The sequence below is a fragment of the Ranitomeya imitator genome, chromosome 3 (genome assembly GCF_032444005.1).
Source record: "Ranitomeya imitator isolate aRanImi1 chromosome 3, aRanImi1.pri, whole genome shotgun sequence".
In the NCBI taxonomy this organism is placed as follows: Eukaryota; Metazoa; Chordata; class Amphibia; order Anura; family Dendrobatidae; genus Ranitomeya; species Ranitomeya imitator.
Window position 1 is genome coordinate 140,812,458 of NC_091284.1, and position 19,525 is coordinate 140,831,982.

Sequence of the window (19,525 nt, forward strand, 5' to 3'; positions counted from 1 at the left end):
ATGGATATGGCACACGGATGACAATATGAAGAAATGGATATGGCACACGGATGACAATATGAATGAATGGATATGGCACACGGATGACAATATGAATGAATTGATATGGCACAGGGATGACAATATGAAGGAAAGAATATGGCACACGGATTACAATATGAAGGAATGGATATGGCACACGGATTGCAATATGAAGGAATGGATATGGCACACGGATGACAATATGAAGGAATGGATATGGCACACGGATGACAATATGAATGAATGGATATGGCACACGGATGACAATATGAATGAATGGATATGGCACACGGATGACAATATGAATGAATGGATATGGCACACGGATGACAATATGAATAAATTGATATGACACACGGATTACAATATGAAGGAATGGATATGGCACACGCATGACAATATGAAGGAAAGAATATGGCACACGGATGACAATATGAAGGAAAGAATATGGCACACGGATGACAATATGAAGGAATGGATATGGCACACGGATGACAATATGAATGAATGGATATGGCACACGGATGACAATATGAAGGAATGGATATGGCACACGGATGACAATATGAATGAATGGATATGGCACACGGATGACAATATGAAGGAATGGATATGGCACACGGATGACAATATGAAGGAATAGATATGGCACACGGATGACAATATGAATGAATGGACATTGCACACGGATGACAATATGAAGGAATGGATATGGCACACGGATGACAATATGAATTAATTGATATGGCACACGGATGACAATATGAAGGAAAGAATATGGCACACGGATGACAATATGAAGGAATGGATATGGCACACGGAGGACAATATGAATGGATGAAAAGTGGATGATTTTTCATGTGCCGACCCGACCTAAAACAAAAGCCTGCATGCTTCTCTTGAAAGTTTTATATTAAAATAAACTTGTAGCAGATTACTGAAAATGGGCATGATATCCATAAGGAAATCCATTACACACAGATAGTGACCTAAACAGATTCAACTTAATGACCACAAATTAAAAAAAAAACAGAATATGAGCAACCATTGGATACCTGTTCTAATAAGAACTTGCTTTAATAGCATAATACTTTGTAACTCACCCGGTGTTCCTAAATGAGCCTGAGCAATGGTTAATTTCTCATGTGGAGCTTTGCATTGGCAGCTGGTATCAACAGCAAACGGAGCAGGTGTGGCAAGAGTCTGTGGAATAGCACAGAAAAGAAGCAATTATTTCTTGAGCGGATTGCTATAAATATGGCAAGGACGTCAGTATTCACAGGCACGTTTTATACCCTCCTTCTCCTGCTGTGTTTTGTAAGATCAGAATATGCTTCTGGAAGCCTCTTAATTACAATAACCTGATTGCATTATTTGTTTTGATCGAAAGACATATATATTGTTAGATCTAAAATTGAAATCTTGGATTTCCTTCTTATTAATGAAGTGTGGAACTAAATCTCCAATACTTACTTTAAAGAGAATCTGTCAGTGGGATCAACCCTCCTATGCGGTGTATATGGGCATGCAGGTCATAGAAAGTTGAATAAAATCATACTCTGATATCTGCGATAAACTTACTTATTCCAGAGAATTCCATACATTTTTCTTAATTACAAATGAGATGTTAAGATCTATAGGCATTACAAAGATCTCTTCGAGAATCTGCCTTCAAAGGTTATTTTAAATGAAAGAGAGCATTACCAGTGTGAGACATGTAATGACTGACAGTCTGCTCTCCTGATCTCACTGCAGAACTATCTGTGATTATAACTAACATGGTACAGCAGAGCTGAACTTTGGCTCATTACAAACATATCTGTAGCTGCAGCTCTTCTCTCACAATGTTGCCAGCTCAGCGGTATGGCCCCCTCTCCCGCACAGACTGCCTGTGAAATGGAAGCTGAAGAGGTGTTAGATATAATCACACTCAGCTGTGCAGTGAGATCAAGAGATCAGACTGTCACTCATTACATGTCTCACACTGGTAACTCCATTTTTCCTTTAAAAAAGCTCTGGAGGCAGATTTTCATGCAGATTAGTGTCCCATCGATAGATCTTAACAGCTCATTTACATATAAAAAAGTGGATTCTTCTGGAATAAAACATTAGATCGCCGATATCAAGGTATCATTTTATTCAGCTTCCTATGACCTGCTTGACCATATAAACGTCTTTGGGGGGTTGATCCTAAATACAAATTCCCTTAAATTTAGGCCAGTAAAGATGGCGTGTATGAATATTCTTTCATGATCCTCTATGATTTACATTTCTCCATTCCATTAGAATGTGTGAGGGCAAAAACACATGTAGAGGTCACAGGAAACATCAATTGTACTTGCAGACATTAACAATCAATTAGAAAACTGCAAATTTGCAGTAAAATCTTGGCAATACTGTGGAGGTAGAAAAACATAACAAAGCAATCATCAGCACACATCGGGTTGATAAATGCTAAGGATGAGAGCACGGTGCACGGAGGCTTCAGGTTGGTTTCCTGAGCAAGTAAACCATGGAAAAATGTGGAAAATCCTGCAACCGCAAAGTTCATTAAAACATTATATGTTTATTTGCAGATTAATATATGAAAAAAACAAAATGTAAAAGGACATAGTAGCGCTAAAGTCGACGCATTTCGACGATTAAGAGCTCGCATAGCTCAAAACGCGTCAAATTAAATCAGTCATCAAGAGCAGGGAAAGATATGGACTCAGCGTGTGAGCCCGCATCAAAGGCAGGGACACTACTTTTGACGTACAAGTACTTCAATGGTATTGAAGGGGTTAGGGATCCGGCAGGAGACGATAGCTGAAGACCAGACTAATCCGGTGCCGCCCTTGACCAGCTTATGCCAGCGTTGCTCTATGCAAATGACAGGTCTCTTGCTTTGGGAGACCTGTTAAACAACTATAGCAGCGCTGGAAGAAGCCAGCCAGATCTCATCTCCGGCTACGTCCACGGTCAGATCTTTAAACTATATTTTCTCTGAAACCGAGCAATTCAAAAAGATATATACTTGGCTGCAAACGTATAGCCAAGATCTGAAACATGCTGGACTCGTTTTTGGCATATATCCACCTTAATATTCACTCTCTCTTCAAAACAAATAGAATATAATCCCTCTTGGGTTTTTCAAGGAGTTGTCTGATTTCACTGTAGACATCTGGCCTTCAGCATGTGACTTGTGCAGCCAATCACTGGGAGGCTCATCGGTCACAATGTACTGGAAACCAGGCAATCCATTTAAAAGTCGTCTAGCGTTTGTCCTCAGATATTCTTGGCTAGCTAGCTGATATTGATTTGGCACAGAACACACGTTTGCTACTTAGAATAATGATTCTATTCCTACATATTATCATTCTTGACATTTGATCAATTTAATGCCACAAAAAAGTTAAGTGCATAAAAAAAGCATTAGAACAATTAATCTAAAAGCTCATAGTGCAGAAATATAGTCAACTGTACGGAAAAACATAACACTTTTTAGTGGGAATCATTGGTAAATAAATGTAACCGTATAGAAAGTCAGTGCATTTAAAAAGGTCCTGAAAAAATAGAATGCCTGAATGTGGGGTGAACATAGCCGAAGTACCCCTTTTAAAATACTGAATTGTATCTATTAGTGATGAGCGAACGTGCTCAGATAAGGTGTTATCCGAGCATGCTCGGGTGCTAACCGAGCAGGCAATCCCTGCAGTCGAACAGCTATGAGACATGCAGCCGTGGGGACTTGTACATACACTGCTCAAAAAATAAAGGGAACACTTAAACAACAGACTATAACTCTTGTAAATCAAACTTCTGTGAAATCAAACTGTACACTTAGGAAGCAACACTGTTTGACAATCAACCTGCACAGATTACTTTATATTGCTGAAGGGATTTTTACAGCATCCTGCTATTAGACTATTGTTGAGAGACCCCTGGAACAAAGAAAGAGATTATTCAACCCTTTAAACTTCAGTTTTTGTGACAATTTTGGGGGATGCTATGGATGAAAAAGTGTATTTTTCTTGTCAAATTAAACTTAGCCTTCTACTTCAAGTACAAATAACCAGACTGCAAACTCTGTATAATATTTAAAAACGTTTTCCCATAAATGAGATTATTCAGTGATCCAAAAGATAGATGATAAATACATTTCTGGGCAACATCCTTAAAGGGAATCTGTCAACAGGCTTTTGCTATGTAACCTGAGGCAGGGCCGGTTTTAGACAAAGTGGGGCCCTGGGCAAAAGATTAAAGTGGGGTCCCAAATGCTCACATATTGCACATCACAGAGAAACATTTCGGTTGTATTTACCAGCGCTGAACTCAGGCCGTTAAAAGAGAGTGATCGACAATATTGAAGTCGTTGAACGCTTGTTTCCCGGCCTCTTTACACCGGCTTAGGAGGAATGATGGGCACAGAACAATCACTAGTAGATCAATCTGTATACAGTATTATGTTATTAGCAGCATATCTGCAGTTTTCCCTGGGCAAAGTACTGCTGAGAACAATGATTTTGGTTCCAGCATGAGCAATCCAAGACAGCATTTTGTTCATTTAATGCACCCATAGTCCTCCATATAGTATAATACACTCCCCATAGTCCTCCCCATAGTCCTCCATACAGTATAATACACTCCCCATAGTCCTCCATATAGTATAATACACTCCCCATAGTCCTCAATATAGTATAATACACGTCCCATAGTCCTCAATATAGTATAATGCATCCCATAGTTCTCCATATTGTATAATGCACTCCACATAGTCTTCCATATAGTATAGTGCCCTCCCTATAGTCCTACATATACATATTATACAATGCAGGATTCACTAAGTCATCTCAGAAAGAGGTCTGTTCAGCCTCTGTTTGAAGATTTCCATTGAAGGAGAACTCACCACCTTTCATGGCAGCATGTTCCACTCATTGATCGCTCTCACTGTCAAAAAGTTTTTTCTATTATCTTATCTGTGTCTCCTCCCATTCAGTTTTATCCCAATGCTTTTTGTCTTTCCTTGTGAAAATGAGAATAAATCTGATCCCTCTACAGTGTAACAGCCATTGAGATATTTGTACACAGCTATTAAGTCTCCTCTCAGTCTTCTTTTTTTCAAGCTAAACATTCCTGTTCCTTATAGTGTAACACAGATATTTGGATACATTGACACAGAAGCTCAGAGCAGGGTTTAACAATTACTTATTTTATCAATAAAGGGATAACTTCCTTGCAGGGAGCAAGAGGAAATAAACGAATAAAGGGAGAGGGGAAAACAAGGGATAACAGTCATTCAGAATAGCAGTCTATATATTAATTCCACTTAGCGTGAATCCGCTGTCCGTTTCTCCTCCTGAATAAGATGGTTGGTCGGCTGCTGAGTTCTTCCGTCTTCCCCGCCCAACAAGCTGTCCTCACTTCTGACAGCAGTGGGCGGTCACCGGTCTTACCCGCCGAGCCCCTAGTCCGTTATGCTGCAGCTCCACACAGGGATATTATTCACCACAATCCTCCACTCAGTGTGCGTTCCTTCACACGCCCGTCGAAACCCAGGCACCTTCACTGTACCCAGCCATGATTGCTACTATGCGGCCTATCTTCCCCTGCAGTTCAGCGCCAATCCTGTCTGACTCCTCTCTCTGGAAAGAAGCCTCTCTCTTTTCCTGCACAAACCCTTTTATACCTTCCTGGCTCACCATGCCCCTTCTGCCCTGGTTCACGGTTTGCTCCATCCCCAATCTCCTTCCCCCCGGCAACAGTAGGTTCAGCCCCAGCAGTTCCAGATCCGGTGCCCTGTCAGCACCCACAGCCCGGTCTTCTCCCCTACAATAGGACATTGTTTGCAGACCAGTCACCATTCTGGTTGCTCTTCTCTGAACTTGCTCCAGTTTGTTCATGTCTTGTTTATGTGTTGCCCAAAACTGGACACGGTATTGCAGATGAGGTCTGACCAAAGGGAAGTAGAGGGGGATAATTACTTCACATGATGTAGACTGTATGCTTCTGTTAATGCAAACCACAATTGTGTTTGCCTTTTGTGCTGCTGCATCACACTGTTGACTCATGTTCAGTCTGTGATCTATTAGTATACCTAATTCTTTATCACATGTGCTGTTGCTTATCCCTACTCCTCCCATTCTGTATATTTTCTTGCCTAGATGAAGGACTTTACATTTCTCTCCATTAAAAATCATTCTGTTAGTTGCTGTCCACGGTTCCAGTTTGTTTATATCTTTTTGAATCCTCTCTCTTCTCTAGTGTTATCTATCTCCTCTTGCTTTGTGTCAACAGCAAATTTAATCAGTTTACCCTCAATTCCTTTATCTAAATCATTTATAAAGATGTTGAACAACATAGGGTTAAGGACATAACCCTGTGGTACCCCACTTGAGACATTCTTCCAACTGGATGTACAGCCATTTATGACCACTCTGGGTCTTATCAATAAGCCAGTTATGAATCCATCTAACAGTTGCCTTGTCCATACTTAGTAATTTTTTCAATAAGGATTGTGTGAGATACTTTGTCAAATGCTTTGCTGTAGTCAAGATATACTATATCTACTGTGTTTCCCTGATCCATCCTGTCAGTAATTCTGTCATAGAAGGAAATTAAGTTAGTATGACTTGACTTATTAGTTACAAACCCATGCTGGCTCTGGATAATCACTTTATTCTCATCCAGATACTTGCATACATGTTGTTTAATAATTTGTTCAAATATCTTTCCTGGTATAGAGGTCAGACTCACCGGCCTATGATTCCCTGGGTCCACGATCTTCCCCTTTTGAAGATAGGGACAATGTTTGCTCTTCTTCAGTCTAATGGGACTTCTCCTGTTCTCCAAGAATTTTCAAAAATCATGGAGAGTGTTTCAATAATTTCCTCTGCTTACTCCTTTAGTACCCTAGGATATAATTCATCTGTGCCTGGAGACTTGAATTCATTTTTGTTAGCTACGTATTCCCTCGCTATCTCTGTTTATAGATAGTGTGAATTATTCTATTCCTTCAACAGTACAATGAAGATCAGTTGATGTTACATTTACTTTCTGAGAGAAAACAGATGCAGAATAGGAATTTAAATGTTTGGTCTTCTCACCATCATTTTTTACCACTTCATCATTTTCATCCTGTAAAAATCCTATAGCATCTTTGACTTTTCTTTTACTTTTGACATAACCCCAAAATCCTTTTTACTGTTTTTGTCATCTTTTGCAAGCCGTACTTCATTATCAGCTTTAGCTAATCTGATGGTTCTGCTGACAGCATTATATTGTTCTTTAGATATACCTCGCTCTTTTCATTTGATAAACATTTATTTCTTCCTTCTTAGCATGTTTTTAAGTTCTGTGTTCATCCATCCTGGTTTCCTTAAATGATTCCTATTCTTACCTCTTTCAGGGATTGTTAATTATTGTGCCTGCAGAATCTCATTTTTGAAAATTTCCCATCCTTCCTGATACAGGAAAAAAAATTTTTTTGTACCATGGTAGCCAGTAGATAGAATTTAAGAGTCCTTAGTGGTCGATACCTATTAGTGGCTAACTGAAAAGTTAGTAACAAATTGCAAGTTTTTAAGACTACTCAGGTCTCTTCTATGCCAGTGATGCCTGATGGAAACCTGATTGATGCAATAGAAGTCAATAAAGAATAAAATATCCATCATGACCACTGTACAAAAAGAAATCAAGATGCTTGGGTAAAAAGAGCCTAACATGTTGATTATGTTGATTAATTCTGTGTACGAACTCTTAGGCTATGGTCACACGATCAGTTTTTGGTCAGTATTTTACATCAGTATTTGTAGGCCAAAACCAGGAGTGGGTGATAAATACAGAGGTTGTACATATGTTTCTATTATACTTTTTTTCAGATTGTTCCACTCCTCGTTTTGGCTTACAAATACTGATGGAAAATACTGACCAAATCTTGATAGTGTGACCATAGCTTTAAAAAGGAACTGACACTTGCTCAAAATTGATTTAAAAGCCTTGCAAAAATCCTTGAACAACCCTGATCCTGACTTTTTTCCAGTTTTGTTCTACATCTCCCCATTGCGGAGATATTCACATTTGTTTCTTCTGGAGCAGAGTATGTGAAATTTCTGCTTTGCAGTCCAACTGGGCATTTCTTTACAGTCTTCGCTAGGGGTGTGTGCTCCCCCCTCCCTTCTTTCTAGATGCTGGAATCACAGCTCGGCAGCATTTAAGACAGATCCACTGTTTGATCAGCTGTGATTAACAGTGTCTGGAAAAGAGGGGAGAAAGTGCATGCCTCCAGAGAAGACTGTGAAGAAATGCCCAGTTGCTCTGCAAAGCAGAGATTATTACAATTCCTCAGAATTGAGTGATTCCATAATTTTTTACCTATGCTTGGTTAAAAAAAGTAACCATTACTGACTACCACATTTTTTGTTCTTGATTTCTTTTAGTGTTTCTTAAAGCCAGAAAGTTGTCATTTGAAATTACTTTAGTTTTGTGCCATGGCTGTGATCTGCTTTTTTTCTACAAAATTAAACAACTGAATGAACATCCTCCAAGGCCGGTGATTCCATAATTTTTACCAGGGGTTGTATTATTATTATTATTACACCGTGTGCAGAATTATTAGGCAAGTTGTATTTTGATCACATGATACTTTTTATACACGTTGTCCTACTCCAAGCTGTTCAGGTTTGAGAGCCAACTACCAATTAAGTAAATCAGGTGATGTGCATCTCTGTAATGAGGAGGGATGTTGTCTAATGACATCAACACCCTATATAAGGTGTGCTTAGTTATTAGGCAACTTCCTTTCCTTTGGCAAAATGGGTCAGAAGAGAGATTTGACGGGCTCTGAAAAGTCCAAAATTGTGAGATGTCTTGCAGAGGGATGCAGCAGTTTTGAAATTGCCAAACTTTTGAAGCGTGATCACCGAACAATCAAGCATTTCATGGCAAATAGCCAACAGGGTCGCAAAAAGCGTGTTGGGCAAAAAAGGCGCAAAATAACTGCCCATAAATTGAAGAAAATTAAGCGTGAAGCTGCCAAGTTGCCATTTGCCACCAGTTTTGCCATATTTCAGAGCTGCAACATTACTGGAGTATCAAAAAGCACAAGGTGTGCGCTACTCAGGAACATGGCCGAGGTAAGGAAGGCTGAAAAATGACCACCTTTGAGCAAGAAACATAAGATAAAACATCAAGACTGGGCCAAGAAATATCTTAAGACTGACTTTTCAAAGGTTTTATGGACTGATGAAATGAGAGTGACTTTTGATGGGCCAGAGGCTGGATCAGTAAAGGGCAGAGAGCTTCACTCCGACTCAGATGCCAGCAAGGTGTAGGTGGGGTACTGGTATGGGCTGGTATCATCAAAGAATAACTTGTGGGACCTTTTTGGGTTGAGGATGGAGTGAAGCTCAACTCCCAGACCTACTGCCAGTTTCTGGAAGACAACTTCTTCAAACAATGGAACAGGAAGAAGTCGGTATCGTTCAAGAAAAACATGATTTTCATGCAGGAAAATGCTCCATCACATGCCTCCAACTACTCCACAGCGTGGCTGGCCGGTAAAGGTCTCGAAGAAAAAAAAATAATGACATGGCCCCCTTATTCACCTGATCTGAACCCCATAGAGAACCTGTGGTCCCTCATAAAATGTGAGATCTACAGGGAGGGAAAACAGTACACATTTCGGAACAGTGTATGAGAGGCTGTGGTGGCTTTTGCACGCAATGTTGATCGTAAAAAGATCAAGCAACAGACAGAATCTATGGATGGAAGGCTGTTGAGTGTCATCATAAAGAAACGTGGCTATATTGGTCACTAATTTGGGGGAGTTTGGTTTTTACATGTCAGAAATGTTTATTTCTAAATATTGTGCAGTTATATTGGTTTACTTGGTGAAAATAAACAAGTGAGATGGGAATATATTTGGTTTTTATTAAGTTGCCTAATAATTCTGCACAGTAATAGTTACCTGCACAAACAGATATCCTCCTAAGATAGCCAAATCTAAAAACACCCCACTCCAGCTTCCAAAAATATTAAGCTTTGATATTTATGAGTCTTTTGGGTTGATTGAGAACATAGTTGTTGATCAATAATACAAATAATCCTCTAAAATACAACTTGCCTAATAATTCTGCACACAGGGTATTATTATTTATTTATATAGCACCATTGAATCCATAGTGCTGTACATGAGAATGGGTTACATACAAGTTACAGATATGACTTACAGTAAACAAACTAACATTGACAGACTGATACAGAGGGGCGAGGACCTTGCCCTTGCGGGCTTACATTCTACAGGATTATTGGGAAGGAGGCAATAGGTTGAGGGTTGGAGGAGCTCCGGTGTTGGAGAGGCAGTATCTCCGCTAGTGATGAGGAGGCAGCGGGGTCAGTGCAGGATGTAGGCATTCCTGAAGAGATGGGTTTTCAGATTCCATCTGAAGGATGAGAAAAGTGGTTGATAGTCGGACGTGTTGGGGCAAAGAATTCCAGAGGATGGGGGATATTCGGGAGAAGTTTTGGAGGCAGCTGGATGAGGAGCGAATAAGTGTGGAGGAGAGAAGGAGGTCTTGGGAAGAACCGGAGATTACGTGAGGGAAGATATCGGGAGATTAGTTCAGAGATATATGGAGGAGACAGGTTATGGATGGCTTTGTAGGTCAGTATTAGTCATTTGAACTGGATACGCTGAGCGAATGGGAGCCAGTGAAGGGATTTGCAGAGGGGGAAGCGGAGGAGTAGCGAGGAGAGAGATTAATTACTCGGGCAGCAGAGTTAAGGATGGACTGGAGAGGTGGAAGGGTGTTACCAGGGAGGCCACAGAAAAGGATGTTGCAGTAGTCAAGGCGGGAGATGATGAGGGCATTTTAGTAGATTGAAGGTTGAGGAAAGGACGGATTCTTGAAATATTTTTCAGCTGGAGGCGACAGGAGGTGGATAGAGCTTGGATGCGTGGTTTGAAGGACAGGGCAGAGGCAAAGGTTACTCCGAGGCAGCGGACTTCCGGTACGGGGAATGCGTGATGTCATTAATTGCGATAGATAGGTCAGGTAAGGAAGATCTATGGGATGGAGGAAAGATGATGAGTTCAGATTTGTCCACATTGAGTTTGAGGAAGCGAGGAGAAGAAGGAAGATATAGCTGATAGACATTACGGGATTTTGGACAGCAGAGCGGTGACGTCTGGGCCTGAAAGGTAGACCTGAGTGTCATTAGCATAAAGGTGGTACTTGAAACCATGAGACTTTATGAGGTTGTCCCAGGCCAAATGTATAGATTGAGAAGAGTAGGGGTCCTAGAACAGAGCCTTGGGGGCAGGGCCGGCGTCAGCACCCGGCGTACCGGGGCAAGTGCCGGGGCCCTGAACAAATGGGGGGCCCACTCGTGGCCGGGATACTAGGGGGCCCGGGCCGCTCCCCCAGCAGCTTCGGCACTACTTCAGCTCAGCCGTCACTTAAATAAACATGGCCGCGCACAGTGCACTCTGCAACGATGTCTCTGCTAGTAATGACGCGGCTGGGCGGACACACATGCAAAGTTAAAGGCACAGTGTCTGCCAGACCGCAACATTAACAGCAGACACAGCTGCAGCGTGCACTGTGGGTGGCCATGTCTGTTTAAGTGAGGGCCATCGATCAAGCAGCGCTCCCTCCACAGCCACATGCCAGAGGAGCCTGATGGGTGACAAGCCTGGGAGAGGTGAGTGAGGCTTGTGTCTGTCTGTATGTCTGGGCATGCCTGTATGATGTGCATATCTGTGTATATCAGTGTGTTTGACTGTACATATTTAAGTATTTTTGTGAATTTGTCTTCAAATATATGTATGTAAATATCTGCGTATTGTATGCGTGCATGTCTGCATATTGTGTGTGTGCATGTCTGCGTATTGTGTGTGTGTGCATGTCTGCGTACTGTATGTGTATGTCTGCGTTTTGTGTGTGTGTGTGCATGTCTACGTATTGTGTGTGTGTGTGCATGTCTGCGTATTGTGTGTGTATGTCTGCGTACTGTATGTGTATGTCTGCGTATTGTGTGTGTGTGTGTGCATGTCTGCGTATTGTGTGTGTGTGCATGTCTGCGTATTGTGTGTATGTCTGCGTACTGTATGTGTATGTCTGCGGATTGTGTGTGTGTGTGTGTGCATGTCTGCGTACTGTATGTGTATGTCTCTGTATTGTGTGTGTGTATGTCTGCGTATTGTGTGTGTGTGCATGTCTGCGTATTGTGTGTGTGTGCATGTCTGCGTATTGTGTGTGTGTGTGCATGTCTGCGTATTGTGTGGGTGCATGTCTGCATATTGTGTGTGTGCATGTCTGCGTATTGTGTGTGTGTGTGCATGTCTGCGTATTGTGTGTGTGCATGTCTGCGTATTGTGTGTGTGCATGTCTGCGTATTGTGAGTGTGCATGTCTGCGTATTGTGTGTGCGTGCATGTCTGCGTATTGTGTGTGTGTGCATGTCTGCCTACTGTATGTGTATGTCTGCGTATTTTGTGTGTGTGTGCATGTCTGCGTACTGTATGTGTATGTCTCCGTATTGTGTGTGTGTGCATGTCTGCGTATTGTGTGTGTGTGCATGTCTGCGTATTGTGTGTGTGTGTGCATGTCTGCGTATTGTGTGTGTGCATGTCTGCGTACTGTATGTGTATGTCTGCGTATTGTGTGTGTGCATGTCTGCGTACTGTATGTGTGTGTCTCCGTATTGTGTGTGTGTGTGCATGTCTGCGTATTGTGTGTGTGTGCATGTCTGCGTATTGTGTGTGTGTGTGCATGTCTGCGTATTGTGTGTGTGTGTGTGCATGTCTGCGTATTGTGTGTGCATATCTGCCTATGTGAAGGATGAGGGGGAAGGCTAGGCCCTATGTAGTATATCTTTAGCGGGGCAGCGGGGTCAGTGCAGGATGTAGGCTTTCCTGAAGAGATGGGTTTTCAGATTCCATCTGAAGGATGAGAAAAGTGGTTGATAGTCGGACGTGTTGGGGCAAAGAATTCCAGAGGATGGGGGATATTCGGGAGAAGCTTTGGAGGCGGCTGGATGAGGAGCGAATAAGTGTGGAGGAGAGAAGGAGGTCTTGGGAAGAACCGGAGATTACGTGAGGGAAGATATTGGGAGATTAGTTCAGAGATATATGGAGGAGACAGGTTATGGATGGCTTTGTAGGTCAGTATTAGTCATTTGAACTGGATACGCTGAGCGAATGGGAGCCAGTGAAGGGATTTGCAGAGGGGGAAGCGGAGGAGTAGCGAGGAGAGAGATTAATTACTCGGGCAGCAGAGTTAAGGATGGACTGGAGAGGTGGAAGGGTGTTACCAGGGAGGCCACAGAAAAGGATGTTGCAGTAGTCAAGGCGGGAGATGATGAGGGCATTTTAGTAGATTGAAGGTTGAGGAAAGGACGGATTCTTGAAATATTTTTCAGCTGGAGGCGACAGGAGGTGGATAGAGCTTGGATGCGTGGTTTGAAGGACAGGGCAGAGGCAAAGGTTACTCCGAGGCAGCGGACTTCCGGTACGGGGAATGCGTGATGTCATTAATTGCGATAGATAGGTCAGCTAAGGAAGATCTATGGGATGGAGGAAAGATGATGAGTTCAGATTTGTCCACATTGAGTTTGAGGAAGTGAGGAGAAGAAGGAAGATATAGCTGATAGACATTACGGGATTTTGGACAGCAGAGCGGTGACGTCTGGGCCTGAAAGGTAGACCTGAGTGTCATTAGCATAAAGGTGGTACTTGAAACCATGAGACTTTATGAGGTTGTCCCAGGCCAAATGTATAGATTGAGAAGAGTAGGGGTCCTAGAACAGAGCCTTGGGGGCAGGGCCGGCGTCAGCACCCGGCGTACCGGGGCAAGTGCCGGGGCCCTGAACAAATGGGGGGCCCACTCGTGGCCGGGATACTAGGGGGCTCGGGCCGCTCCCCCAGCAGCTTCGGCACTACTTGACCTCAGCCGTCACTTAAATAAACATGGCCGCGCACAGTGCACTCCGCAGCGATGTCTCTGCTAGTAATGACGCGGCTGGGAGGACACACATGCAAAGTTAAAGGCACAGTGTCTGCCAGACCGCAACATTAACAGCAGACACAGCTGCAGCGTGCACTGTGGGTGGCCATGTCTGTTTAAGTGAGTGCCATCGATCAAGCAGCGCTCCCTCCACAGCCACATGCCAGAGGAGCCTGATGGGTGACAAGCCTGGGAGAGGTGAGTGAGGCTTGTGTCTGTCTGTATGTCTGGGCATGCCTGTATGATGTGCATATCTGTGTATATCAGTGTGTTTGACTGTACATATTTAAGTATTTTTGTGAATTTGTCTTCAAATATATGTATGTAAATATCTGCGTATTGTATGCGTGCATGTCTGCATATTGTGTGTGTGCATGTCTGCGTATTGTGTGTGTGTGCATGTCTGCGTACTGTATGTGTATGTCTGCGTTTTGTGTGTGTGTGTGTGTGTGCATGTCTACGTATTGTGTGTGTGTGTGCATGTCTGCGTATTGTGTGTGTATGTCTGCGTACTGTATGTGTATGTCTGCGTATTGTGTGTGTGTGTGTGTGCATGTCTGCGTATTGTGTGTGTGTGCATGTCTGCGTATTGTGTGTATGTCTGCGTACTGTATGTGTATGTCTGCGGATTGTGTGTGTGTGTGTGTGCATGTCTGCGTACTGTATGTGTATGTCTCCGTATTGTGTGTGTATGTCTGCGTATTGTGTGTGTGTGCATGTCTGCGTATTGTGTGTGTGTGCATGTCTGCGTATTGTGTGTGTGTGTGCATGTCTGCGTATTGTGTGGGTGCATGTCTGCATATTGTGTGTGTGCATGTCTGCGTATTGTGTGTGTGTGTGCATGTCTGCGTATTGTGTGTGTGCATGTCTGCGTATTGTGAGTGTGCATGTCTGCGTATTGTGTGTGTGTGCATGTCTGCGTATTGTGTGGGTGCATGTCTGCATATTGTGTGTGTGCATGTCTGCGTATTGTGTGTGTGTGTGCATGTCTGCGTATTGTGTGTGTGCATGTCTGCGTATTGTGAGTGTGCATGTCTGCGTATTGTGTGTGCGTGCATGTCTGCGTATTGTGTGTGTGTGTGCATGTCTGCCTACTGTATGTGTATGTCTGCGTATTTTGTGTGTGTGTGCATGTCTGCGTACTGTATGTGTATGTCTCCGTATTGTGTGTGTGTGCATGTCTGCGTATTGTGTGTGTGTGCATGTCTGCGTATTGTGTGTGTGCATGTCTGCGTATTGTGTGTGTGTGTGCATGTCTGCGTATTGTGTGTGTGCATGTCTGCGTACTGTATGTGTATGTCTGCGTATTGTGTGTGTGCATGTCTGCGTACTGTATGTGTGTGTCTCCGTATTGTGTATGTGTGTGCATGTCTGCGTATTGTGTGTGTGTGCATGTCTGCGTATTGTGTGTGTGTGTGCATGTCTGCGTATTGTGTGTGTGTGTGTGCATGTCTGCGTATTGTGTGTGCATATCTGCCTATGTGAAGGATGAGGGGGAAGGCTAGGCCCTATGTAGTATATCTTTATTTCTCCGCTGTATCGGTGCATCATGAATCGTGGTATGTGGGCCCACTGAGACTCTTTTGCCCGGGGCCCACAAAATCCTGGAACCGGCCCTGCTTGGGGGACTCCAACAGAGAGAGGGTGGGATGAGGAGGTAGTGTGGGAGTGGGAGACGCTGAATGTGCGGTTGGAAAGGTACGAGGAGATCCAGGATAGGGCGAGGTCTTTGATGCAAAAGGAGGAGAGGATCTGTAGTAGGAGGCAGTGGTCAACTGTGTCGAAGGCAGAGGACAGGTCTAGAAGGAGAATTACAGAGTATTGTCCATTAGCTTTGGCTGTAAGTAGGTCGTTAGTGATTTTGGTCAAGGCTGTCTCAGTTGAGTGAAGGGGGCGGAAGCCAGATTGTAGATTGTCAAAGAGCAAGTAGGATGAGAGGTGGGAGGAAAGTTCAGCGTGGACGTGCTGCTCCAGGAATTTGGAAGCGAATGTGAGCAGCGATATTGGGCGATAGCTGGACGTAGCAGTTGGATCGAGGGTTTGCTTTTTAAGGATAGGAGTGATTGTGGCATGTTTGAAAGCAGAAGGGAAAGTGCCAGAAGTTAGTGATACGTTGAAAAGGTGGGTTAGGGATTGGATAAGTGTGGTGGTGAGGTTGGGGAGGAGGTGGAATGGGATGGGGTCGAGCACACAGGTGGTGAGGTGCGATTTGGAGGAGAAAATTAAGCCCCCCTTAAGTGATGTTGGAGAGGGAGGTTATGGGGTTGCGGCATTGGTCTGGTATACAAAGGGGATGTGGTGGTTGAACAATGAAGACTTGCCTTGTCTTGTCGATCTTATTTTTAAAGTGTGTGGCAAAGTCCTCAGCAGAGATGAGGGAGATTTGAGGGGGCAGTGTGGGGCGGAGGAGGGAGTTAAAGGTTTTGAATAACTGTTTGGGGTTGTAGGATAGGGAAGATATGAGTGTTGTGAAGTAGGCCTGTTTAGCAGAGGTGAGAGCAGATTTAAAAGCGAGTGTTGCCTGTTTGAATGCAGTGAAGTCATCTTGTGAGTGTGTTTTCTTCCAACTCCTCTCTGCAACCCTGGACACTTGCCGGAGCTTTTTAGTGGTGTTATTGTGCCAAGGTTGTCTATTGATACGTCTCACTCTGCCATGGACGAGAGGGGCAACCGTGTCAAAAGCTGATGCAAGTGTGGCATTGTAGAAAGCAGCGGCACTGTCTGTGTCATGGAGTGATGCCAGTGGTAGGATAGAGTCAGAGAGTGTGTGGGTGTCTAGGTGTGCAAGGTTTCTGCGGGGGTGCGCATGTTGCTGGACATGGGTGACCAGTGAGGAGGATAGGGATGAGAAGGTGAGCAGATGGTGGTTGGATAGAGGGAGAGGGGAGGTGGTGAAGTTAGATTGAGAGTAGAGACGGGTGAAGGTCTAGTGCATGTCCGTCTGTGTGGGTGGATGCTGAGGACCACTGAGTAAGTCCAAAAGATGAAGTAAGGGACAGAAGTTTGGAGGCTGTTGACTGAAGGGTATCAATGGGGATGTTGAAGTCACCCATGATGATGGTGGGAACGTCAGCAGAGAGAAAGTGAAGAAGCCAGGTGGGAATTGGTCAATAAAGGCAGTGGCCGGGCCTGGAGGTCTGTATATAACGGCCACTTGGAGGTTGGAGGGAGAGTAGATGCGGACCGAGTGGACTTCAAAAGACAGGAGGAAAAGGGAAGGAAGAGGTTGGATTGAGTTAAAGGTGCAGTTTGAAGAAAGGAGAAGACCCACTCTTCAACTGTCTGTTGCCAGGGCGAGGGGTGTGGGTGAAGTGGAGGCTGCAGTAACACAAAGCAGCAGGGGAGGCGGTGTCAGAGGGTGTTAGCCATGTTGAGATGTCACATATTCTGCTCCAAAAGTAGCCTAAAGTTTACTAGTGTTTAAAGGCATAATTAATCAGACGTAATAGAGGTCTACTTATAAAAGGACAGGCAGGAAACTAGCCTACATAAAACCCTATAACAAAATTTGTTTCTAAATTTCTGGTAATAAGAATTTATGGGGGATATAAGATTTCAAATTTCTATCCTAGCTGACCGCTGGCAGAGGATACGAGTGCTGATATAAAGTAGTTTGGCTTTCTAGTGTGCACCACAATTTTGCCTTATAACTAAGTACATAACATAATACATAACATAAATGTAATTGCCGTGAAATGGTAGTAAATAGAAATTAAATAAAAGATAAAATTTTCCTTTATTTTTCTGAATATTAATATTTGAGTGTGTATGTTTTATCTTCTAGTATGGGACATTCACAGGGCATGATCTTTACTAAAGCCAGCCAACTACTGTAATAGCCTCCATCAGTTAAATTTCTGTTTCACTATCTTTACTACTATTCCACTTCTGACTCAAACAATATAAAAGATTTGTTTTATTTCTTTTGATGACCTAAAGAAATTGCTCATGTGTTCTTTACATCATGACTCAGGGCATTTAACTTGGAAGCAGACACACTATAGCTCAATCAGAGGCCATGGTAAAATCGATCACTGGAAAACAGAACTCTGAAAAAAGAAAACCTGAGTAACTGGAGTTCCTGGAACAGGCTCACAGCAGGGAATTATTGTCTCTTGAAGGTCATACTAGCAATCAGGAGGAAAGTAAGAAGAAAAGAAAGAAAACTCACTACAGATATAACTGCTGAGATTTTTCTACATTTAGAATCTTCAGACTTGAACGCCCCTTTAAATGATGAACGGTAGGGGGTGAGAAATGAAGTGTGCCCTATATACGAAAACGACTCTATGCTCACCACAAAATATTACAAAAACACAATATTTATACTGCAGATACTGTAGTGATATTTTACTTTGTGTACTTATATATCACTATCGCTATTTGGTTAATCTAACTTTTGGGGGGTAATTTAATAAAAACAATAGTCAATAGTATTTGTAAGCATATTTATAAATTACTTTAACATTTAACTTAGTAAATCATGCCAAAGAGAGTATGTCAGTAGGATCAACCCATCCTGAGCCTATATAAGCAAGTAGGTGATAAAAAGTTGAAAACATTTATATATTTATATCTGGGATTCAATGTTTTTTTCCAGAGAAATCCATGTTTTTCTTAACATGTAAATGAGCTGTTCAGGACTATGAGGCGCATAAAGATCTCCCGGAGAATCTGGCTCCAGAGGTTATTTCAAATTAAAGAGGGAGTTTTCAGTGTGAGACATGTTAAAATTGAGAGCTGACTGTCAGTCATTTTATGTCTCACACTGGTAATTCCCCTTTCCTTTAAAAAAAAAAAAAAAAAAAGCTCTGGAGATCTGTATCCAGTCCATAGATCAATTGCAACTTTTCAGCAATTTTTCTCTGCTGTCCACGTCCAAGGAGATTAACCACAGTACCATGGGTTGTAAACATCTTGATTAAGTTGCACACCATCAAGATCTCTGGAGATGGACTTTTAACCTTGAGATTGTTGATATTTTTCAACAATTTTGGTTCTCAAGTCCTTAGACAGTTCTTTTCTCTTTTTTTCTGCTTTCCATGCTTCGTGTGGCACACACAGACAGAAAGCAAAGATTGAATCAACTTCTTTTCTTTTTATCTGGTTTCAGGTGTGATTTTCATATTGCCCACACCTGTTACTTGCCACAGGTGAATTTGAACGAGCATCACATGCTTGAAACAAAATTGTTTACCCACCATTTTTGAAAGGTGCCAACAATTTTGTCAGGCCCATTTTAGGAATTTTGTGTGAAATAATAATAAGAAAACTTGGCACTCTAAGTGATGATGCAAACAAGTTTTATTATGTAGTATCCATAGTATTGTCGCAAAAATTATTTTGATTTTTCAGCCCAATGGCCTTCCTCAGAACAGCGAATTGAGATAAGTATAGACAGCTGGAAACAGGCAAGAAGCCAAAAATGCTAATACTTGAATAGTGAATTGGAGTGGTGTGAGGGGGCAGTGGTTGGCATCATTGTGTTATCATGTATTTCACTCACTGTACATCTATCTA

General features: G+C 42.6%; 1 protein-coding gene across 2 annotated transcripts in view; it reads right to left on the bottom strand.

Moving 5' to 3' along the window:
• PCYT1B (phosphate cytidylyltransferase 1B, choline) overlaps window positions 1-19,525 on the bottom strand; it is a 73,168-nt gene that overhangs the window by 29,239 nt on the left and 24,404 nt on the right. For both annotated transcript variants that reach the window (XM_069761537.1, XM_069761536.1), the window contains exon 2: window positions 1,125-1,224. In XM_069761537.1, coding sequence (XP_069617638.1) covers window positions 1,125-1,224 — 100 coding nt within the window. The remainder of the gene's footprint in view (window positions 1-1,124; window positions 1,225-19,525) is intronic.